Here is a 24,525-nt window from a genome sequence, read left to right as displayed (position 1 = left end):
TGTTAAGTAGTGATGTTTCTTTTCTTCTATAAATATTCAGCAGTAAATAAGAAGTTGTGTGCTTCCAAGTCCAATATATTCCAGTTTCTCAATCATTTTTCATATAGCTTCATATCAGTTCTTTTACTACAGAGAGGATGGACATGTAGTGAGTGTATCCAAGAATTTCTCTGTTTTAATAATATATTCTGCAGCTATTTTTACTCCTGTTGGGCTAACTCTGCACAAGTTAAGATTCTAGATTTGTGCTGATAGCCGGTTTCCACCGCTTCTGAAACTCTCTTTCTGATAATCAAGTAAAAAGTTCCAAGTATTGTGTGACAAAAACTGTGACAATTTTAGAGTACTATTATTGTTATTATCTGTGTATGACTTATTAATTATTAGTGTTTCCTTTCATTTGTAAAATACTCGATTATATCCACGTCTTTCGTACTCTTGCCTCATGGATAATTGCTGATTTTGTCATTAATAGAAGATTATTTTTGCTGCAGGGTAGTGATTGACTTGATGGTTTCAGACTTTTTCTACTCCAACTTTGGTGGTGTGGAAAACCGCATTTATTACCTTTCTCAGTTCCTGTTAAAGCTTGGTCACAAGGTCAGAGGTTCAGCCTTCTGTCTGCCAGAGAGCAGCATCAAATTGATTTCTTTCATTTTAGAGATTGTTGATTGCGTAAACTATTAAACACATAAATTTTCAGGTGGTGGTTATGACGCATGCTTGTGGTAATCGCGCTGTGGTCAGATACATGACTGGTGGGCTGAAAGTTTACTATGTACCATGGAGACTATTTCTTATGCAGAACACTTTACCAACTTTTTATTGGACACTTCCAATTATAAGGACGAGAAAAAATATCAATGGTGCATGGTCATCAAGCGTTCTCAACTCTATGTCATCAAGCTTTGATGCATGCACGTACTATGGGTTACAAGTCGTTTTCGCTGACCATTCACTTTACGGTTTTGCTGATGTTGGAAGCATCCACATGAACAAGGTATTGCAGTTTACTTTAGCGGATGTAACTCAGGCCATGTGTGTTTCTCACACAAGGAAGGAAAATGCGGTGCTACGATCAGGTCTTCCTCCAGGAAAGGTCTTTGTGATACCAGATGCTGTTGACACTGCAATGTTCAAGCCTTCCCTAGAGCGACTTGGTGGTATTGAAATTGTCCATCACTGCTTTAGGACATGAGCTTGATTGGGGTCGTGCAACAGTTGGTTCGGTTTCTGAACCAAATCAAACAGAAACTGTTATGAGGAGAAAACTGGCGGCTGAAATCGAACCTGTCAGCAGAATAACTGAAACTGACTCCAAACCGAACTGGTTTGGTCTGGTTTGGTTCAGTTAGTTTGGGGAGTTTTTTTAACTATTTTGGTTAGAAACAAAATAGTTAGCCACTGAATGAAAGTGAAAACCATTCAGTTACTTCTGTTGAAAACCAAATCAAAACCGAACAGGACTGGTCAGTCAGGTCGGTCTTCCGGTCATCTCCGACTTATGCTCAGCCCTAAGCTTTGTGAATCGGCTAAAGAAAATGCACAACTCTTTCATGGACAATTTGTAAAAAATAAGGTCTTATATTGGGAGAACTAAAATTTTCACATCTTTTTCTTTTGTCATGGAGATTTGAGAACTTATTTTCCATGTGCAATACTTATTTTTTAATCTTGGTATAATGGTAAGGTTGCTTTGTCATGGATCTGAATCCCATTTCCGCTTGTGGAACAAGTAGGGAATGTGACCAAGTACCTCTTGATAATGCGAATGGATTTTCTCTATATGAACTAGATATGGTCTTGGGTCTGTAACTAGGCTTAGTCCCTGCTTGTTGATTTCAGTCTAAAGATACTTTTTCTTCTTACTTAAAAAATATTTATAAGCTATCTTCATGTGGGAATACAGTTTTCAGCAGTGAATTTCATTATCTTTCTATTTATTGTGCTCTCATCATCTCATTGAGAAACATGTGTTAAGGTTCATTTTGTTGTTGGTGGAGATGGACCTAAACGCGTGCGGTTCGAAGAGATGAGGGAGAAGCATTCTCTTCAAGATCAAGTTGAAATGCTGGGTGCTGTGCCACATGCTCGTGTTCGGAAAGATTCTCAAATTTGAATATATTTTATACTACTTTCTCGGTACAATATATGTATATATAGGTCTAGTTTGACTTTCACATAGATTAAAAAAAACTAATTAGTATAGTTAAATTATATATTTTTTTTTAGTTTTTTTCAAAAATATTCCTTTATAATATTAAATATTGATGTATATACAATTGGATTATGGATGTATATTATATAAGGGTATATTAAGAAATTGAATAATAAATGATCTTTTTAAAAGTGAAATAAGACTATATTTTGAGAAAAACGAAAAAAGAAAATAAGCCTATATATATGGGACGGAAGGAATATTTGATTTGGTAGTTTGATAATATTGAAATCAGAGTTCTTCAACATGAAAATTAAATTAAATTCCAGAATGCGCTGATAGATTTAACTGATGGTCATAAGAACTTGCTGGGGTTGTTATAGGCTTAATCTTTCTTTTTCATGGACATTTAGGTCTTTTATGCAAATATAAATGGTATAGCAACAACTGGAATTGGTCATAGCTGGTAGGGGTATTGTCGCAAATAAACAGGTCAAGTAAGTAGGCATATGGTAGTTCTTCTTAAAGAAAGGTGAAAGACTTCAATTCTCTGGCCCTCAGCTTCTATACTGCATGATTATCGAGTTTGTTTCTTGTTTCTTTCTATGTATCTCTTTCCTTTGATAGAAATTTACCTTTGTCCTTTAAATAAATGTTTATAATCAATAACTGGACTTCAACATTTTACGGAGATTTTGGCAATTGCCATCTGGAAGTGTTTGTCATTTTCAGATATGGTATATTGAGCCCTTTGATACTTATACTATAAGCAGTTCTTTGTTTTTGTGTGGATCCCATTTTAAATACTTTTTGGTTGCAAGCTAGAAATGCAACTAGAACTTACAAAAGAATGATGTGACTAAGATCAAGTATAAAGCATCTACTAACTCTAGTAAAGCTTTGGGGTGGACTTAGCATTAACTGACAACCTAAGTTCCTGGACACCCATCGGACAAACACGCCAAATTAGACTTAGCATGACTATATTTTATCATGAGAAGGACCTCCCTTTCAAAACCAGGATCAACTTACTCAACTAAGCCATACTCCAAATCTAATTTGGTTTATCTATATGGATTCTTTTCTTTATGCTTGGTTTCAATTGAGCCTTTTTAAGTTTTTTCAAAAAAAGTATAATGCATGGGAAATTTTCTGGACAGAGGGTCTATTTCTTGAATTCACCTTTAGTCATCCATTGAATTATGTCTTGTCCTTTTTTGCTGTCTCATGTTTTTCACTATGGACAGTTCTTTAACAGAAGCATTTTGCATAGCAATATTGGAGGCTACTAGTTGTGGATTATTGGCAGTCAGTACACTAGTAGAGGTGTCCCTGAAGCATGTATCATGAGGCTTTTTTCTTCAATCTCATTAATATAAATATTGATAGTCAATAGTTTTAAAGGTTTAGCTAGTTGCATGCTGGTGTGATTGAATTTCTAGAAATTCTAAATAATGTAGCCAATCAACTTTTCTCTCCATGTAGGTTCTACCAGATGACATGATTGTACTTGCAGAACCAGATCCTGGTGATGTGGTACAAGCAATCAGAAAAGCAATTTGTATTCTTCCAAGAATTGACCCACAAGTTATGCATGATCGTGTAGGTGAATGGAATTATTTGTGGTTACTTTTATTTCTTTTGATCTTTTTACAACTTGTGCAATTGCCGAATATTTGTTTAGTGTTCACATTAGATGAAGAAACTCTACAATTGGCATGACGTTGCCAAAAGGACAGAGATTGTATATGACCGTGCTCTGAAATGTCCCAATCAAAATTTTTTGGAACGATTTTCATGGTAACACTGATGTTTTAACAGAAGATTATAAAGACAATTTAGGGCTAATTGTCGCATTAATTACCTTCAGGAGCAATTGTGGATGTGGATGGAATGGATTATTTCATTCCTTTTGATTCGTTTACTAATAGAAAATGACTATTGTACAATAGACAGTTCTTTTCTTTTTGAGATAATTATAAATTTAGTATCTAAACTTTTAAAATTTTTTTTTATTTTAATAACTGAATAAAAAATATTTACAATTAACTGTCTAAATCATATAAATTAGTGTCTTTGGTCTATATAGACGGACTGATGTCTATGACATATTGTAAAATATGCTGATTTGGATAAAAATAACTGATGTGGCTCAAAATAACGTGGAAGCTGAATAAATAAATAATTTTTTAGAAGAACAATAAATAAACAATTGAAATGACTGGTCCATCTTAATGATAATCGCCCACTTATGGAGACTAGGGCTTTTACCTGTGTCCACGACACAAATTTTATCCGTAAAGAATTTGAAAAATAAAATAAAAATGAAAAAAAAAATCATGTCATATCCCATAAACTTAAACCTGAAACCTAGAAACACATATGGATTAACAAATTCAACTCAAATCTTTAGATCAAAGAGTAAAACTTCTTTAAATTCAACTCAGAAACACATCCATTAATAAAACAAATTCAAAATTCCACTCAAATCTAGAAATTATGAAAAAGAATTGCATTTGCCATGGGCAAGACAGGGAGTTTCTGGGTGTGGTGTTTTGAGGAAAGTGAAAGTGTAATCTCCGATAATAATGTATAATGACAATGACAGATAATATCACTTGTGATTTTCAAATATCTACTTAGAAACAGCCTCAAGAGTAGCAGAGAAGTTAAGAAGAGTCTGCTTATGAGAATTCAGAACGACACCCTTTCTAGAGCCATTCCTAGTTTAGCGATTTGTCGAGCCTGTGACCAACGAAATTGCAACAAACCAGAAGCTTCAGCTTTATTGTAAATATGAGTTGAGAGCTTCATTGAAGGAATAAAGAAGGTTACTCTCCAAAAGCTGGTAAAGGAAAGGACCTCTTGTCGGCTCGGCTTGGTTAACGAGAATAGGGAGACTAGACTAGGCTGTTAGCGTAAGAACGAATAGAAGAAGGTGACTAGAAAAATCGAAATCTGAGGAGGGGTAGAGCGAGAGGTCCGAACAAGCAATCCAAGGCATAGGTCCGAACATCATACGTAAGTTTTCATTGACATGGGTTGATTTTTTGTAGAAGAATTTAATTTTTGTTTTGGTAAAGTTTTTATTAGTGAAAATTTGAAAAATTACAAATAATCAAGCAAAACTATTCTCATTTCAATATTTGAAAAAAATATATACGTTTATCTAAACATTATGAATATGTTTATCTAAGCATTATGAATATCTACGAAAAAACATATTCATAAGCATTGCTGCACGTTGAATTTTAAGTCCCAAAACTGCTTAAAAAGATATGGAAAAACATAGCTAAAGGTTTCATGCATATACACCTATTGTTCAAAGACAATTCTCCAGGAAAAATAAATAAATAGAATCCATATTTATAAATGATATATTAACTGAAATGAAATTAGCTATTGGATAATATTTGGAATACAGAATATCAAAACTCCCAAAGAGGGAAACAGGCATGCACGCCATTAATTACCTCTTAGTCTCATGGGTATAATCCTATATTTAATAGAATTAATCAAGGGGGAAAAATCTACAATTGCCCTAGAGCCTTCAATCTCAATGATAATAAATTAAGCTGTTTTTAGGGAAAAAAAAAAAAAAAAAAAAAAAACACTATATGCCATTCTCTGCAGTTAAAATTTTGCAGCACTGCATCTCCCCGGTCCTATTGGCATGTCCATTCGTTTATAATCACAACTCATCATGAACCTCATTTTCTTCCTTGAATTCTTCGCCCGAGCTGCTTGAATCTACTGTTGATTTTTCAGTTTCAGCATTCTTCTTAGAAGTAGAATTAGAACTGCTCGATTTCTCACTGCTTTCCTCAGATTCATTTTTCTTATGCTTCTCAGCTTTAGGTTTTGGCTTCGGAATTTTGTTAGCAGTAGCAACCTTAAAAATTAAAACACCAAAAAACATTCAAAACTGTCTTGTCAATGAAAAACTGAGGATATATTTGGTAAGACATAATAGAATGTAAATATTAATATAATCAAATATGTTTCTAGTGTAAACAAAATGCAATTGATTAATATAACTTTACATTCCATTACGGCTTTCCAAGCATAGCATAACAGAAAAATCCTATTTTCAAGAAATGCAGAAGTAATTTAATACCTTATTTTGAAGATTAAATAACTTTTCGTATACTTCTTCAGATGTAAATGCTGGTTTGCTGAATGCTGAAATCCTGTTAAGAAGAAGAGGTAGGGAAGAAAGAAAACGTTAAATAACAATCAACACCTGGATTTAACTAATCCATTTATATATGCACAAGCTCTCTATAGTCATGTCTTAAAATTCATCATGGATAGACTTCTTTTTAACTAATCCTTGAAAGTCCTTTTGATCCAACCATACAACCAATATATTCAGGTCTTCTTGCCAGAGTCAAGTTTTCTCTACCCCAGAGAAAATGATGGCGCAAGCATTAAAAATAACAGTATATGTTTTTACTTTTAACGTGTTGCTGTTCATGCTGCAACTATGCAGCTTCAAAATTCAGTTATTCGATTAGTTTATGCTCTATTTCAACTGCTAGGATCTGATTTTACTAGGTTTATCTTCAGATATTATGACAGCAGAATAAGAGCAGACCTCATACGTTCAATCAAACCACTTGGCTAGGTATTCTTGTCAATAAACGGACTTCTTTAGTCATATTTACCTTCAATAACTTGTAGTCTCCTTACAAACTAAATTAAGATTAGGGTTTGTTAGCACATCACTATGGTATCACAATTATAGTTGAAAAGCACTACAATATGCTAGATAATAAATAATCTAGACAGCCTAAGAGCCTTTGATCTTTTATATTAAGTCATGTTGAACTTTCTGTAGTCTACAATGCAAAGCACTAGGTTATACTTGCTGAATATGCAAATAAACACTTCACATACACAATGTGCTTCCTAACACTTGAACTATAACTTGTAAATACGTATATACATATATCAATCTATGATTATATAGATAAGTTAATATAAATGGCCAAATACTTGAAGAAACTTAGGAAATTATACTAAAAAATATAAACCATATTTGCAGCAGAGTGGCAACCACAGCCAATAACAAAAACAAAAATTGAAGGGAAGTGGAAACATCTTACTTCTTTTGTTCAGCCTCCTTCTCATCCAGCCAACTCTTTAGCTTCTCAGCATCACTTAGAACCTACAAAAGCAAATATTAAAAATTTTAATGTAAATCATATGACATTATTCAATCATTCACAGTTCAAAGACAATCATAAAGAGGCAGACTTGGTCAATATGTGAAAAGCACCTCATCTATTTTATCCTTTGGAAGCCAAGGTTTGTTTTTCTCCCAGCCCTGCACAATCTGCAGTGACGTAAAGAAAAAGGGTCAATCATGCTTTTAAAACCTAACAACTGCCATGTAGAGAAGACAACAGTCGTAATAAAATGAAGCAAACTTCTATTCTATAAAAGGCTGAATAGGTAGTAAAGGTGAATTGATTGACATCTGCAACTGCTACTGCAACTTGTTAAGGACTAGTTGTAAATAGAGTTCTGTTTAAATTCCTAATAGTTTTATAGTATATATATATATATATATTTATATGTGTGTGTGTGTCCCTATTGATGAAAATAGATGAAAAAATATTTTTTCCACAGTAAATTACATGGTATCAAAGCCTTTGGCTCGTTAGCTTTTTTTTTTCCCTTCTGCGTCCACGCTTCCGGCAAGACATCACTGTTTTGCGACTGTCAGTCTAGGTCTCCCACCTAGGCTTGTGCGTCTATCTCACCGCCACCCTAGGAAGGGAGAGTGACCTCCGATCGGCATCTCCACCAAATCCGGTGGCCTGAAGACCGACGAGTGAGCCTCACGCACCGTCAGAAGAATCTGACGTTGTCTCACGCTCCAGTGAGTGGGGGCACGTCTGACAGTTTCTGGCAACCGAGTTTCGTCCTCCAGGATCGACTCAACGTCAGGATTCTTTTCCAGAGAGTAGTTTTCGGCTCCGACAACATCTGGTAGGCACTATCTTTGTTTTTTTGCTACTGCTTTTTGCAGCTTTCGGTTGCTTTTGGTGTTGCGACTGTTTGGTTGGATTCGTGTTATTATTTGATTGCTGTTGGGGTGTTTAGTTTTTATTAATGGGTACTGAACCTACAGATTCTAAGGCTACTATTACTGAATTGATCCCAGCAATGAATAAAATCACAAAACATAAACTGAAAGGATCTAATTATTTGGATTGGAGTAAGACAATTAGAATTTATTTGATGAGTGTTGAAAAAGATGATCATCTGATTGATGATCCACCAACCGGTGACACTAGACAAGGTTGGCTAAGAGAAGATGCTAAGTTATTTCTACTTATTCAAAATTCTATTGACAGTGAAGTAGTTGGGTTAATTAATCATTGTGAGTTTGTTAAAAAATTAATGAAATATCTTGAATTTTTATATTTTGGAAAAAGTTATCTGTCTCGTATGTATGAGGTCTGCAAATGATTTTATCGGGCTGATCAGCAAGATAAGCCCCTTACAGCTTATTTCGTGGAATTTAAGAAGATTTACGAGGAACTTAATATTTTATTGCCTTTTAGCCCCGACGTTAAGGTTCAACAGACTCAACGAGAACAGATGGCTGTAATGAGTTTTCTTGCAGGTCTTGCTCCAGTTTTTAAAACTGCCAAATCACAGGTTCTTTCAAGCAGTGACATTACCTCTCTTCAGGAGACTTTCACTAGATTACTACGTACTGAAGGTTCTCATACCCCTTCCCCTTGTGATAATAGTGCCTTTGTGAGTCGTAATCAGATTGTTAGGCAGCCAGGAAACAAAGGAAGAGGAGGAAATAACCATAGTAATGGAGCAATTAATCGGGAGACGAGCATTCTTATCTGCCATTATTGCCATGAACTTGATCACACTAAACGGTATTGTAAGAAACTGATAAATAAGCCGCCAAAGGCAAATATGGCCACTCAAGATTCTGCAGTTACTTCTTCTGAGAACACTGTAACAATTTTTGCTGCGGAGTATGCTGAGTTCTCTAGATACCGTTCTTCTAAGTATATTGATTCCTCAATTGCTACTGCCGCCAATTCAGGTACTCCTACTACATATCTTATGTCTACCTCATCAGAGTGGGTCATTGATTCTGGTTGCACAGATCATATGACAGGTAACCCTAGTCTCTTATCCTCAGTAAAAGAACCTGAACAATTTAATCGCCATGTTACTCTAGCTAATGGGTCCACATCTTCTGTCAAGTATATTGGCACCGCCAATCCCATCCCATCTCTTTCGTTGTCTTCTGTTTTTTGTTTGTCTCGTTTTTCGTTCAATCTATTATCTGTTAGTAAAATTACTAATCTATTGAATTGTTGTGTTAAATTTTATCTTACCTATTGTGTGTTTTAGGATCTTTTGACGAAGCGAATTATTGGTAGAGGACGTGAGTCTGCTGGCCTTTATTTTCTGGATGAACAAGTTTCGTCATCTCTGGCTTGTGTTGGTGCTCTCTCTCCTCTTGAGGTTCATTGTCATTTGGGTCATCCTTCGTTGACTACTTTAAAGAAGTTGTGTCCGCAATTTCAATATTTATCGATTTTAGAATGTCAATCTTGTCAATTTGCCAAACATCACCGAATACCTTTAGTTCCTCGAGTCAATAAACGGGTTTCATCCCCTTTTGAATTAGTTCATTCTGATGTTTGGGGTCCATGTCTTGTTATTTCTAAAACTATCTTTCGGTATTTCGTAACTTTTGTGGACGATTATTCTCGTGTTACTTGGTTATTTTTAATGAAAACTCATTCTGAGATATTCTCTATTTTCTATTCCTTTTGTGCTGAGATTAAAACTCAATTTAATACTTTTGTTCGCATATTGCAAAGTGATAATGCTAAAGAATATCTATCTAGTTCCTTTCAATCTTATATGTCACAGAATGGTATTCTTCGTCAAACATCTTGTGTTGATACACCTTCTCAAAATGGGGTTACAAAAAGAAAAAATCAACATCTTCTTAAGGTTGCTAAGGCACTTCTATTTCAAATGAAGGTTCCTAAACATTTTTAGGCAGATGCTGTCTCTACTGCATGTTTTTTGATTAATCGCATGTCTTCTTCTGTGCTTAATGGTGCAATTCCTTATATTGTCTTGTTTCCTTCTAAACTTCTATTTTCTATTGAACCTCATATTTTTTATTGTACTTGTTTTGTTCGTGATGTTCGTCCATAAGTTTCCAAATTAGATCCAAAATCCCTTCGTTTTGTTTTCCTTAGGTATTCTCGGCATCAAAAAAAGGGTATCGTTGTTTCTCTCCTGAGCTTGACCGTTATCTTATTTCTGTAGATGTCACATTTTTTGAGGCTACTCCATTTTTTCCTTCTCCTATATATAAGAGTGAGGGGGAGGATGATGAGCTTTTAGTCTACGCTATCCAGCAATTTCCTAGCTCTCCTGCTCCTATTCCTGAACTTGCACTACTCCTGCTACAGCGTCTGCTCCTCCTATTCCCCCTCCTGCACCAGCATCTGCCTGCCCTCATTTTGAACAGGTTTATTCCAGGAGACCAGGAACTCTTGACTCACTTCCCCCACCTACCCCTTCAACAGAAGATCCGGTTCCCTCCATTCAACCTAAGCCTATGCCATCTACTCCTCAGTCAGACCTTGACCTACCCATTGCTCTTCGAAAAGGTAAAGGCAAGTGTACCTATCCTATTTCTTCTTTTATTAGTTATGATCATCTTTCTCCTTCATCTCGTTATTTTGTAAGTAACCTAGACTCTGTCTCCAACCCTAAAATTATTGTCCAAGCTTTGTCTCATCCTGGTTGGTGTGCAGCAATGAAAGAGGAGATGGCTGCCTTAGATACTAATGGTACTTGGGATCTTGTGTCTCTCCCGGCAGGTAAGAAAGCTATTGGTTGTAAATGGGTTTTCACAGTTAAAATGAATCCTGATGGATCTGTTGCCCGTCTTAAGGCTCGATTAGTTGCTAAGGGCTATTCTCAGATTTATGGTCTTGATTACTCTAATACTTTTTCTCCTGTAGCCAAATTGTCTTCTGTTCGTTTGTTTATTTCTTTAATAGCTACTTATGACTGGCCTTTACATCAGCTGGATGTTAAGAATGCCTTTCTTCATGGGGATCTTCAGGAGGAAGTTTACATAGAGCAACCACCAGACTTTGTTGCTCAGGGGGAGTTGGGTAAAGTGTGTAAATTTCGAAAATCTCTTTATGGCCTAAAACAGAGTCCTCGAGCTTGGTTTGTTAGATTTTGCAATGTGGTACACCAATTTGGCATGCAGAAGAGTACTTCTGATCATTCTGTATTTTTCAGAAGTACTAAGACTGGTTTGATTCTACTTGTGGTTTATGTTGATGACATTGTTATTATAGGGAGTGATTCAGCAGGCATTACATCACTCAAGTCATTCCTCCAGACTCAGTTCTAGACAAAAGACTTAGGATTGTTGAAGTATTTTTTTTGGGTATTGAAGTGTCTAGGTGTAAGAGAGGCATCTTCTTATCTCAAAGGAAGTATGTCCTTGACTTACTAAAGGAAACTGGAAAGTTGGGTGACAAACCATGCAGTGCTCCAATGACTCCTAACTTGCAACTTTCAATTGATGGTGAGCTATTTGATGATCCTGAGATGTATAGAAGATTGGTGAGCAAACTGCGTTATCTTACGGTAACACGTCCAGATATTGCTTACTCTGTGAGCGTCTTAAGCCAATTTATATCTTCTCCTGCTGTTATCCATTGGGAAGCTTTAGGACAGATTTTGTGCTACTTGAAAGGTAACCCAGGTCGTGGCCTTCTCTACAGTAATCATGGGCATTTGGACATTGAGTGTTTTTCAGATACGGATTGGGCAGGTTTGAAGGTTTATAGAAGATCAACTTCAGGATATTGTGTCTTTGTGGGTGGAAACTTGATATCGTGAAGGAGAGAAACAAAATGTAGTCTCACGATCGAGTGCTGAATCAGAATATCGAGCTATGGCACAATCTGCTTGTGAAATAATTTGGATTCGTCAGTTGTTAAAGGAAATTGGCTTCAAGTCGTCCTTGCCTGCAAAGTTATGGTGTGATAATCAAGCTGCTCTTCACATTGCATCAAATCCAGTATTCCATGAACGAACAAAACATATCGAGATTGATTGTCATTTCATTCGTGAAAAGATATAACAGGGTATTATCTCTACAGGGTACATTAAAACAAGTGAACAGTTAAGAGATATCTTTACAAAAGCTCTAAATGCACCTCGGGTTAACTATCTTTGTAACAAGTTAGACATGATTAACATCTATGCTCCAACTTGAGGGGGAGTGTTAAGAACTAGTTGTAAATAGAGTTCTGTTAGGAGTTAGATTCCTAATTGGTTTATAGTATCTTGTATATGTATAAACATGTGTCCCTATTGATGAAAATATATGAAAAAATATTTTTTCCACAGTGAATTACACAACTCATGTATATAACCAAAGACAATTTGCAAATAGTCAGCAGTAAATTGCAGACAAGTTGCCAAATGGAAGAACCACTAGCAGCAAACACATGATATCAATCAAAAACAGAGATTCTTTAACAAACACATGATACATGCAAGGGTCCAGTGGAAAAACAATTCAAGCATCATATCAAAAACACATGATACATGCAAAGGTCCAGTGGAAAAACAATTCAAGCTTCATATCAAAAGCACATGCTACCTTTGTTATATACTTCATGCTGTTCATTTAAATTTTGATCTTAATGCTCATGATATACTGGTTCCATTTAGTGCAAAAACAGTAGTTTGATTTTGTCATAGCTTATTCCTGATTTCACATTTTTCGTCAAACCAATCCAGCAATAACATAATATCAATATGTTACTTGAACTGTTGTAAGCATGTGGTTTTCCCCTAAACACCTAGTAATTTGTTTGAATTAAATCATTTGAACTTTCATCACCTGTTGCAGCTCTCCGAGGTACTTTAAAGCAAGTTCAGCTGCTGCTGGCCTCGCAGTAAGCTCTTTATACCTGCACCAGAATATCTGTCAGCTGGGATCAGGGGTTTAAATTACAGAACTCGAAACAGTAACGGAACAAAAATTGAGTCATCAAATTGGCCAGAATCAAACTGAATCAGCATGAATTGGCCACTGCAGCTGTGAAATATTTTAAGACCATTCACTCCAATCAACAATGAACTCAAAGTTTGAAAAGAGAATTAATAAAACAATACAAGATATCAAGTAAACAATAACATAAATTAAAATTTTATAAAATAAACAGACAATTTTTATGTTTTGTCAACTGCTTTGGAGTAATTGATCAATCATCCATAGAGAAACAGAAATAATGCAATGCTGCGCTAAAATCCCATTATGATACAGGATACACTAAAGAAAAGCCGATATTCAAGACCATGGCTGGAACACTGAATTTAAGTACACAAGCTAATAATGTGATAATACACCTACTAAAGAAGACGTGCTCATCCGCTGGAGGTTTAGACCTTACTTAAATTAATTCATACCTGAAAAATATAGGGTCACCAATAGTTTTTAATGAATCTAGACGATCCTGAAACTCAGTGGCAGTAGCATCTTCACCATCAGTATATAACCATTCTTGTACCTGAAAAATCCAAGATGTTAATTTTGCAAATGCAAGTCAAATGGCTGCAACACAGACATTAAAGTGAGAAAAACTAAACATCAGTACCTCATTAGAATCTGGGTCAAACTTCAGTGACCAAATCTATAACTTACCCAATTAATATGGAATACTTAAGTAAAATAAAATCTGCCTCTCTCTCTCTTTCTCCATCTCTCTCAAACAAGAACCATCTTTAGATTAAAAATCTTTGCATTGAAGAGCAAGTATTACCCAAAACTTGTTGTACTAGATTTTGTGTTCCAAATTAAATATCAACAAATAATTACTAACAAAACATCAATGTTAATGTTCATGGGAGTATATGGAGAAGATAAAAGTTGGAGTGTGTTTAGCTAGAATTGCCAGAGCCATTCAACAAAATTAAGAATTAGAATCTTACCCAATGAACTTTTGTTTAGTACACTGATTGAAATTTTACATAATATAATCGTACATTACTGAGTTAGCTTGTTTTATATTCTTTTTTGTAGTGTCTTCTGAGTTATAAAAGAGGACTCCTAATATAATTGTACATTACTCAGTTAGATTGTTTTATATTCATTTTTGTAGTGTCTTCTGTGTTATAAAAGAGGATTCCTAGTCCTCAATGTTGTGTAACTACATGTTTGCTCATTTTGATTTTTGTTACTGATTACTGATACTAGAGTCTAACATCATTTAAAAAATTATATTTTTCATACTAACAACCATCATGTATAACATACAGAAACCACTAGAAAAAATGACAAGTAAGAAAAAAGTTTAGAATAAGGAAAAGAGGAGAGAAGGAAGAAGGAAGGAAAGGCTAACCTCATCAAGCTTTTCAATGAAAGATTTGCGTTCTTCATCAGAACATATTTTCTCAAACTCCTCAGATGTTTCAAGCTGAAATAGCCAAAATAAAAATCAGTCAAAAAACAAAACTAAAGGAAATATAAAGCTAGTTAACAATATTGAAAAAAATCAAGTAAAACAAAAACTTAATTTGTTTTAGTATATCAAGATTAATACACAAAGCCTATTTTAAGGTACATCACACATAAGATTGGCAGTGTATAATATAGAGAGTAAATCTTCATAGACAAACAATGGAAGATACATCAAGTAAATTCAAGAAACTTAAAACTATATTAACACCAGATGCATAAATACTTTGATTTTTTTAATAGTCGAGATGCGGCATTGACTCAAGTATTCACACCTTTTCTTTGGTAGAATATATGTATCCTTCCAAGTTGTTTTTCAATTCAGCAGTCCTCCTTCGCTCAGCATCCTTTTTGTCCAATATTTCTAATTTAGTTATGGCCTCAGCAAAAGATTCTCCTGAAAGAGGCATTCCAGGTCCCGACGTTTTCTCCACAACCTACAAAATAGGAAAAAAAAATTGAAAGCGATAAACCAGTCAGGAAAGTTTCTACCAGGTACGGAACATAAAGTCTTGAGGTCATTAGCATATTTGCACCTTCAGTGCAACCCTGAATGTCTTCTTTTTCAGCTTTTTTTCTCTATCCGGCTCAATGGCACTTGGCTCTTCAACATTAGAGTTGCTTGCATTGTTGATGCCACCATTAGATTGCAAGTTTTCACCGCTTTCCTCTGAAACATTTTTGGCCCCAGTTTCAACTGATATGTTGGGAGAGGTAGCAGTTGTATTATCTACAGTCAGATTCTTTTTAGGGACTTCCACCCATTCTGATATTTCAATAACAGCATCTGCTCGATCCAGAGAAAGAATTCCACTTCGACTGAGAGAGAAGTGCAGATTTGCCTTGATGGGAGAGGACAGATTTCGAGATGAATATCTAGACAGCACAAGGAATAAAGATGAGAAAATTACATCACAATTTTTTGCATGGAAAACAAATTTTGGAATGATTAAAAAAAAAGCATGGTAAGCATGTACATCATTTAGAGGATCATTATCCTTACTTCTCACTTGCATCTGTCAGACCAGAAACAGCATACTTTGCAAATATGGCAGAGACGGTACCAGGAGGTAAAAGATCTTCAGTCTCGTAAGCAAGCAAAACATCAAAATCTTTGTCATGGATAATGGATCTGAAAATCTGCAATTATCAAAATCATGCGATCAGAAAATATAGAAAGCAAAGTTGATAATGTTGAAAATATTAAATGGTTTCCTTTTTCCCCATACGAACATGTTGACCTCAAGCACATGAATTATATTCACATCATTTCCTTCAAACACAATAAACATATAACAATCCTATTTACCTTACTGGGAAGCTTTTTCATCCTTGGCACAAGCAACTGCCTAGTGCTCTCGTCTTTCAGAAGATTAGGTCCATCTAACTCAACGACAAATCCATAAGAAGAACCATCAACCATTCCTAGCTTACGATTCAATTTGATCCCATCACTTAGATTTGCAGCATGCAGTGCAGAGCCTAGAACTATAGCCTCATCAGCATCCAGATGTTTGTCCAGTTCATTTTTTCCAAGAAATTCCTGGAGCTTAGCCTGTCATTAGGAAAATCAGAAAGTTATATGCTCCCTCCATGAACTGATGAAAATCATTAACAGAGTTCATATAATTTTTGCAGGATCATGTTTTGAATTGGTAAACAACATGCATGCCAGGCTATCTCCAAATCAGGCAGTTGAACAGGATTCATTCCAATTATGGATAGTGCATGAAATATTACCATGCATCTTTATATCGACAATTACAAAGCATAAATGTTATGCCCACAATTATTTAAGATGATATTGATTTGAAAGGAGCATGTTTCTGCAATTTATATATGATATTAAATCTTCTTGATCTAGTTTTACAAAATATTCATCAGACAAAGGCAGAATGGGAAGAGATAAAAAAAGAACTGCAAATGTGAACATGCTCTAGAAACCTATTCTAGGAAACAATGACAGGGTTCGACTGCATGATCATTATCTACATTACTCCAAGAAAAATCCATGAAAAAATTGTCTTCCATATTATATTAGACAAGTTGGTGCTGGTAACAATATTTTCAACAATCTCTTTTCTTGATATGTTGAACAGAATATAAACTGATTTCGAGGATTCCAGGGTGTAGTATTGTATTTATTCAGACCATATGTTATTGATGCTAAATAAATGATACTCGCAGAATTTATCTCAAGTTACTTGAAAAATCAATTCTATAACTCACAACAATATGTTTTATGTCTGGAATACATTCTAACACATAAGGTTATTGGTTAATTTATGTAATGTGTACATGGGTAGTAACTGCAAAACAGAAACAAATAAGGAAGCTATTTAAAATCAATGAAATCATGTCCTTGAGCAAAAATGACCCTTATATATTCTCTTCCTATTGTTTTGATTACAGCCATCCAAGCTTTATATTTATTTACCTGTCTCTTCCTTTAGAGATCCTTTCAAAAACTTAACAACAGATTAATTTTGAATTCAACAAATTGAATCTCCAAGACCCTCAAAAAAAATTCAAAAGAGCAAGAGCAAAGGCAAGAATGATTAAATGATAGAAATATGATTTGTTACTGGCTGAAATTTCATCTACATAAAGCAAAATGTACCAATATGACCCATAAAAGACAAAATAGATGGCAGTTATTCTGTTTTCTACACAATATGAATGTGCAATATTGTGACATTGCTTGAATTCTAATTATAAAAGTTTGATCTAACTGTTGATGTGAAGTTTAATCAGTTTTTTTTCTAGCACACGTCAGAACTGATAAAGTAGTACCAACCTGCAACTTTGGCACTCTGATAGCACCACCTATAAGCTCTACTGCATATATTTCATCCACCTTCAACCCCGTATGTTTGAGCACTTCTTTGAGAGGTGTAAGAGATCTATCCCATAAATCTTCACACAGCTCTTCAAATTTATCACGTGTTATCGTACTCCTGGTAAATAAACAAATAAATACATCAAGATTAACATTTATATTCACATGAACTTATTTACTTAGGGCAACTGCTACTTGGGCAACAACAGATATTTGAAATCTCATTATGCAATCCAACCCAATATATATATATATATATATATATATAGTTATGGAGCATGAAGTAATTAAATGCATAACTGATAACCATAGGTACCAAGCATCCTAATGACCTTGTTGCTTGTTGAATTCCATATCTTTTTAATGATCACAAGGAGGAAATTGCAAGTGACTCCCAATTCCATTTGTTTGTATAGGAGAAAACCAAGAAACTTATCATTATCCACATCTATGATAAAAGAAAACATGCAAAATTAAAAAACACTTCACACTTTACTTGTCTTGCAGGATGCAGGCTACACTTCAGAAAACCTAAAACACAAGTGTTATGCACCTAATGCTACCCTCTTGACAGCATGAAAAACAATGCTATATTTTTATGGTTTAGAACTTTAGATGAATTTGCATAGGGAAATCAACTTAACCAAACCCAAGCTAGTTGAGGTCAGCTATACAGTTCCATTTTCCTCCATTCAATCGAATTCAAAATTACATATTGAGAAAGATCTGATGCATATTAGTCCCTGTGTCATCTCCAGTCTTTCCCTTGTTTTTCTTATCTGCAATAACTTTAATGCCCTCAAGCTTTCCTTCTGGTGTTTTTGCTAGTCTGACATGCACATGCCCAAGTCATATCAATGTATTTCCCTTCCTCATTGGGTGCCACTTCTACCTGCTTATAAAATGTGTCCATTCTTTATCTGGTCCATCCACATATTTCCACATATCCATCTTAGCACCTCGATTTGTTTTCTAATGCTAATCTTATATACAGATTATTTTTCCACCAGTTTATCTGACCAAATAATGATCCAATAGAAGCTTCAGCTTCAAAATGGCTGGTCTTTTGTGATCTTATAGAACTCCTGCTTTAATCCTACGGTTAAATCCTCCTCACTTCCAGTATCCATTCTTACCCTTTACCCTTTATATAATAGAGCCAATGTATCTAAAACATCTGCATTGTGGGACCTCTATACCATCAAGCCTTCCATTACTAAATTGAAATGCAGTTTTAGTTCTGCTTAACTTAATACCCTTGGACTCAAGGATGCTCCTTCATGACTATAACTTTTTGTTAAACAAGTCAGGTTTCTTATATTAACACTGAATTATTGAGCAAGGAAATCACTGAAGCATGAAATTCCTTAACCAGAAATAGCCGTTTCAAATATAAGATTTAGGAGTTATAAGAGTAAGATTCTTTTCTGCTTGAAATTCTTCTCACCAAGAGCAAATTAAAAGGCATTACCATGGATGTTGAGAATCCTCAGCATGCTAATTATACTGTGGACATGAAAGCCAATATAATGGTTCTGAAAATACAGAAGTGCCACACATTTATCACATTTCATATCTTACAACTGAAACTATACTATCTTTTTCAGGTAAGCACCCAATTCTTCAAAATGAACTTGGTGTGGGCAATGGTTTCCACACTTGAAATTCTATCCAAAACCATTAACTTCTCACTATACAACACAATGCAGAATGCCTAAAATAGTTGTGGTAAGGCACAATTATATCCCAATTTAAAGAAACAAATTCAAATTATAGGCCAGAAGCAATACTAAAGGGGACAAACTTACAAATAAGCACCCCAGCAGTGGCTCAAGGGCCATAAAGGCGCAACACTTAGTAAGCATAAACTTGATAAATAAGCCTGGCATACATAGTAAAGTACATATCCTTAAGACTCAACATACCTGAAGTCTCGATCATCATATAAAGATTCAACTGATATTGGAGCGACTGTATTTGCACTCAAGATTTCTTTAGTGCGTTTAACCTGTTTCTTCAATTTAGCCATTGCCTTAGGAGAGTTTCTCACATCAATCCCATTTCCAACTTGTTTATTAAACTCATCTGCGAAAAACTCTACTAGCCGTGCTTCCATATCTTGGCCTCCGAGTTGTGCGTCCCATCTGACATCCTTAACCTGGACATAAATTAAGCAAACAAGAATCCTATCAGACTGAAATAAAAACCCAATAACAAGGAGAACAAGAAACTATGTAGAAGATATTTCAGGTTTCAATTAAAAACCTAAATTAGATATAGCAGAGGTCTACCACACACACACACACACACACACACACACACACACACACACACACACACAAACACACACAGAGAGAGAAGGATAGACCCCAAAACTATATTAAAAGAAAATTAGGGAAAATAACACTGAAATAAAGTTGGAAGAAAGTAGCCACAAAATCTAACAAGAGCAAATCATATTAGAATGTGAAAGAATAATTTTAATCTAATAAGATCGCTGGTGCTTTTTCAATATTAAGATTAATGTCATAGATTTGCAACCAGCAAAAAAAATTTAATTTTTTCGCCATTCATAAACCATATTTCTAATTTTTAAGCAAAGACATTCTAGGGTTAAATTTCCACTTTGTCCCTATATTATGTTAGTAGATTTTCTTCCATTCTCTCCCATTTTCTCACCCTTCCCGTTGTGTTATAATATCCTAAATTCAATAATCCTGTTTCTATATAGGAACCAAAGATAAAAGGATACATGACATATACAAAGGTGTACTACTGGACTACAGAAAGTATATTCTTGTGATAATACACCAAATGCCAATAGATATTGCTAAATGGAAGCGCACCTGAAATTGGTTAATGGAAACAGTCTTCCCAAACTCCTTGCCACTATAAGCCGAGTAATACACAAGTGCGGCATAAGTGCTACTTGCACCCATGTCATAGAATACAACATACCTAGACCCATTAGAAAAATCTTTATCAATCCCATACTGTAAAGCTGCACCTGAATGCTCATTAATCAGGGAAAGCACATTAATCCCAGCCAACTGGGCAGCCTGAATCATCCCCCTCCTCTCTGCCTGCCCAAAATATGGTGGCACACTGATGACCGCATCCTTCACTGTCACCTTCGAATGAAACTCTGCCAGATGCATTGCATAACTCAAAATCATGGCCACCAACTCCTCAACTGAATACACTGTGACATCGTCATCAATTTTCACACCCACAGAGCCTCTAGAATCTTCCACAATATCAAATGGCAAGTACATTGACTCTAAATAGGCCTTGACATGCTTGTAAGGTTTCCCAATCATGTCACGGAGTTGGGAATAGACTTTGCCAGGGTAACGAGCAGTGATTCCAGCAGCTTCTTCACCCAGAAGACGGGTACCGGAATGGAATGCAACTAAGCCTGGGGATTTCCTCTTTGACATCTCATTGATTGCAATGGAAATTGGGGACTGCCCCGGTTTTAGGTTCACAACAGCTACTTTCATCCATTCTGTGCCTAGATCTATGCTCACTACAGCTGAGTGTGAAGGGATTAAATTTAAAGAAAGCAAGGACAGCAATAAAACCAATCTGAATGGGAGTGACATCATCCTGATCAGTGTATTTTAATAAATAAACAATCCTTCTCTGCAAGACAAGCAAAGAAAAGAAAAACTATGTTAAAAAGGCCTGAAATTACATCTAGTATACATTTAAACTGCAAGCATAATCAGCTAAAATGAACTTTAAATGAACAATGAAGTTCCCAAAATTAACTAGGTGGCACGGTAAATTAGATACAGAAGCAGCTAAAGTTGCCTCATTTAGTTCATGCAGAAAAGGCAAATGGGAGAATGATTTTCATCCTGCAAGCTATGGCATCATCAATACAAAAGCAGGCAGGAGAGTCAACAAGAATAAACAATTAAGCACTTGTTTACCTGTCCAGCATTCAAAATGTTGGTGTAGAAGAGAGATTTGGATTAAAATTTTCTTTGGTGATCGCGTGTGAAGAAGAAAAGGAAAACTTTTATGATGGTGTTGATTTGTAGAAAACCCTGTTCTGTTTTTCATTTTCCATTATCCATGGAGATGGAAGATTTAGAAAAAAAAAAAAAAAAAAAAAAAGGAAACTAGATTCATTTGTAATAATAATTTGAAAACTATTTTCTATCTCTAGAAGATGGATAATGTTTTCAAATTACAATTTTTTTTCCACATTTTTATTTTGTGTTTTCCTATATGAATTATTATTTATATTTTTTAAATTATTCATTTTTTATCTTAAATTTTTATTTTTATTTTTTAAATTATTTTTTCCCATATTTTTTAAATTTTTTTTATTTTAATTGATGTCTTAAAAGAAAAAACTAGTTATTAAGCTATAAATAATAATTACAACAAAAACATATGAAAAAATCCTATTGCTAAAAACCAATTATTGAAGGAGAGAATAATAACAATTATTGAAGGAGAGAATAATAACAATTAGTGAAGTGAAACATCATTAGAGCAGTCAGTCAAATTCCAAATTGATCTGATGATCAAATTTAAGTCCAGCAAGTATGATATAGAATTTCAAGAATTTGCTCATATAATCAGTTAATCACTTAAGATTTTAAAAATAATCACCTTACTTTTGCTAATCTATTAGAGCTAATTAAAAAGTTTATTACATATGATAAATATCATCATGGGGAAGCCCAAATTACAATTAAAATAATCAAATTAGTTTAGATGCCAGCAAATTACTCAACTCATGTTTTAAGTGATCAAAGAGAATAAATTAGATTTGTCAACCTTATCACTATAACTTCTTAAATAAGATTAGCAAGATAACTACATAAAAAACACAATACACAACTACATAACTTCATCCAATGGCGAGACTGTCACTTACAAAACTGCTAATCGCCATCAAACTACAAAATTAATGTCAAAATTAAATCTCCAACAAAAACAGATTGATAACAAGTTAATAGCTATTTCCATCAAGCCAACCTGAGTGCTGGCTATTCAGAAAAGCATGAACGGCACCTCCACAAGATAAATTACCTTGTAAAAGTAAATTACACAGATAAAAATATCTGAATCCACTTCAGCTTCAAAAGCAGATTTCTAAACCCAATACTATATGTTACCTTTACCAGGATATAATAGCAAAGTATTCAAATACTCTAAAAGTTTAATTCTTACAAATGGGAACAAATCTAAAGTAAAAAAAAAAAAAAAAAAAAAAAAAACCATCAATTGAATATCATTTCTTGGCTCTATTGAATTATAATATTGTTTTATCTCAACTAATCAATTATCACAGCAGTTATAAGCCTTAATCATCATTTATTACGTTAATCAATACTCAATTATATGAGCAATTACAACAAGCAGAAACAAATTAACAATAAAAATGCTTAACCCCTTTCGAAATATCTACCACTTTAATCAATGAGCAATTAGAGCATCACTATTGAACACTCATTAAAGAACCATTACTAATGTTATTACTATTAGACACCAAAAAGAGGATTAAAAGGACCCAAATTGAGAACGAACACGGATCTAGCTGGTATGAGCTTCTTTCGTTTCAATAAGCTAGAAAAAATCTAATTCTGCAATGACTAATTTACTCAATACTCAATTATATGAGCAATTACAATAAGCAGAAACAAATTTACAATAAAAATGCTTAACCCAGTTCGAATTATCTAGCACTTTGATCGATGAGCAATTAGAGCATCACTATTGAACACTCATTAAAGAACCATTACTAATATTATTACTATTAGACACCAAAAAGAGGATTAGAAGGACCCAAATTGAGAACGAACACGGATCTAGCAGGTATGAGCTTCTTTCGTTTCAATAAGCTAGAAAAAAATCTAATTCTGCAACGACTAATTTACAGTGGAAACCAAACCCTTAAAAAATTAAACAAACTAATGCAATATATATATATATATATATATATATATATATATATATATATATAAAGTAAAAAATAAACGGAAAGAAAAAAATGGAACCTGACTCGACAATGAACAATTGTGAAGAAAGCAACACAGGCAGGAACTAGGAACAGCAGAGGCAAATGTGGAGCTTCGTCGATGGTGGGAGGCGGGGTAGGGGCCTGGCTTACGAGCAGCTTCGAAAATTTACTGTAAATTAAATGTAAATTTTAGATACAAGTTTGCCACCGCGTTTTCCATGAAAACGAAAATTTGAGGATAATGGAAAATTTGGAAATGGAGAGCTTAGACAAGGGAGTAGGATTTAAAAAAAAACAAAAATCAATCAACCTCTTAACTTCTCTAATCCACATCAAAAAGATGTATGCAGAGAAGCAGGATCTTAAATCATAAATAAGAGGAAAGGGTGCTGGAATTATACATATATAATCGCCGGTGTAGCGCAGGTCAGTGACGCGTGCGAATGTTAAGTTAAGCGGCGACCATTAGAAGCCTGTGCTGTTCCAGTGAGGTCGAGATTTGTGCTCATGCGCAGCCAAAAACCACCATATGATCAAATACTAGAAGATTTTGGCGATGGAGGTGAAGAGCGAAGTCGGAGAACGTAAAGAGAACGTTTAGAAGAAGTCTGCTGAATATCGTAGAAAATTAAAGCTACGTGGGATCCTGAGATAGCCAATGAAATAATGCCACATGGATAAAGGTACACGTGGTGAGATCTGAGACGTCTGGTTACGTTGTCATGAGTAGCATTCGCGTGGCAGGGCTCTATGGATCATCAATTTAATGCGTTTAAATAGTTTGTTTTGCTTAGGCTTAATTATAAATTTCGTAAATTTAGTGTCTGAATTTTTTAAAATTTTTTATTTTAATATCTCAACCGAAAATATTTACAATGAAATATTGAAATTGATTGCAAATATCGAAATTGATTAACTTTTTTCATTCAGGTGTCTCCATTCTAAGTGACTTACTGAAAATATAAATAGGACACAAGAGACTC

The 24,525-nt window shown here is 34.6% G+C and overlaps 1 protein-coding gene and 1 pseudogene across 3 annotated transcripts; one reads left to right on the top strand and one right to left on the bottom strand.

The window, feature by feature from the left end:
• Nucleotides 1–70: 70 nt before the first annotated feature.
• LOC105636347 (phosphatidylinositol N-acetylglucosaminyltransferase subunit A-like) lies at nucleotides 71–3,962 on the top strand (annotated as a pseudogene). The gene is made up of 8 exons (XR_016319388.1): nucleotides 71–148; nucleotides 495–600; nucleotides 704–1,196; nucleotides 1,691–1,800; nucleotides 1,982–2,163; nucleotides 3,406–3,484; nucleotides 3,644–3,760; nucleotides 3,855–3,962. The product of XR_016319388.1 is annotated as a phosphatidylinositol N-acetylglucosaminyltransferase subunit A-like (transcript).
• A 1,561-nt stretch (nucleotides 3,963–5,523) lies between these two features.
• Nucleotides 5,524–24,146, bottom strand: LOC105636193 (heat shock 70 kDa protein 17). 2 transcript variants are annotated; one of them, XM_089717691.1, is made up of 16 exons: nucleotides 23,944–24,146; nucleotides 23,580–23,711; nucleotides 20,406–21,204; nucleotides 19,485–19,717; nucleotides 17,518–17,677; nucleotides 16,030–16,275; nucleotides 15,724–15,860; nucleotides 15,257–15,596; nucleotides 14,996–15,157; nucleotides 14,605–14,679; nucleotides 13,673–13,773; nucleotides 13,104–13,173; nucleotides 7,440–7,496; nucleotides 7,267–7,328; nucleotides 6,276–6,348; nucleotides 5,524–6,050 (listed from the first exon to the last, which is right to left on the bottom strand). In XM_089717691.1, the coding sequence occupies exons 3-16, from the start codon at nucleotides 21,165–21,167 to the stop codon at nucleotides 5,850–5,852; spliced, it is 2,679 nt and encodes an 892-aa protein (XP_089573817.1). In that variant the 5' UTR covers nucleotides 21,168–21,204; nucleotides 23,580–23,711; nucleotides 23,944–24,146; the 3' UTR covers nucleotides 5,524–5,849. The 2 variants fall into 2 exon arrangements, with proteins under 2 accessions (XP_089573817.1, XP_089573818.1); XM_089717692.1 differs by having other exon boundaries at nucleotides 23,585–23,711.
• Between the last annotated feature and the right edge of the window lie 379 nt (nucleotides 24,147–24,525).

This window comes from Jatropha curcas, chromosome 2 (assembly GCF_041381405.1).
Source record: "Jatropha curcas cultivar XTBG-Jc1 chromosome 2, XTBG_Jcur_1.0, whole genome shotgun sequence".
NCBI classification, from domain to species: domain Eukaryota; kingdom Viridiplantae; phylum Streptophyta; class Magnoliopsida; order Malpighiales; family Euphorbiaceae; genus Jatropha; species Jatropha curcas.
This window is presented reverse-complemented; position numbering and strand designations above follow the sequence as displayed.

What these genes read in the sequence shown, in the direction of transcription:
- LOC105636193 (XM_089717691.1), bottom strand. Translation starts at nt 21,167, where the DNA reads ATGATGTCACTCCCATTCAGATTGGTTTTATTGCTGTCCTTGCTTTCT. An exon ending in CATTCAGGGTTGCACTGAAG is followed by an intron (nt 15,158 to 15,256) that starts GTGCAAATATGC and finishes CCTATTTTGTAG; the next exon opens with GTTGTGGAGAAAACGTCGGG. An exon ending in GGTGACCCTATATTTTTCAG is followed by an intron (nt 13,174 to 13,672) that starts GTATGAATTAAT and finishes ATTCTGGTGCAG; the next exon opens with GTATAAAGAGCTTACTGCGA.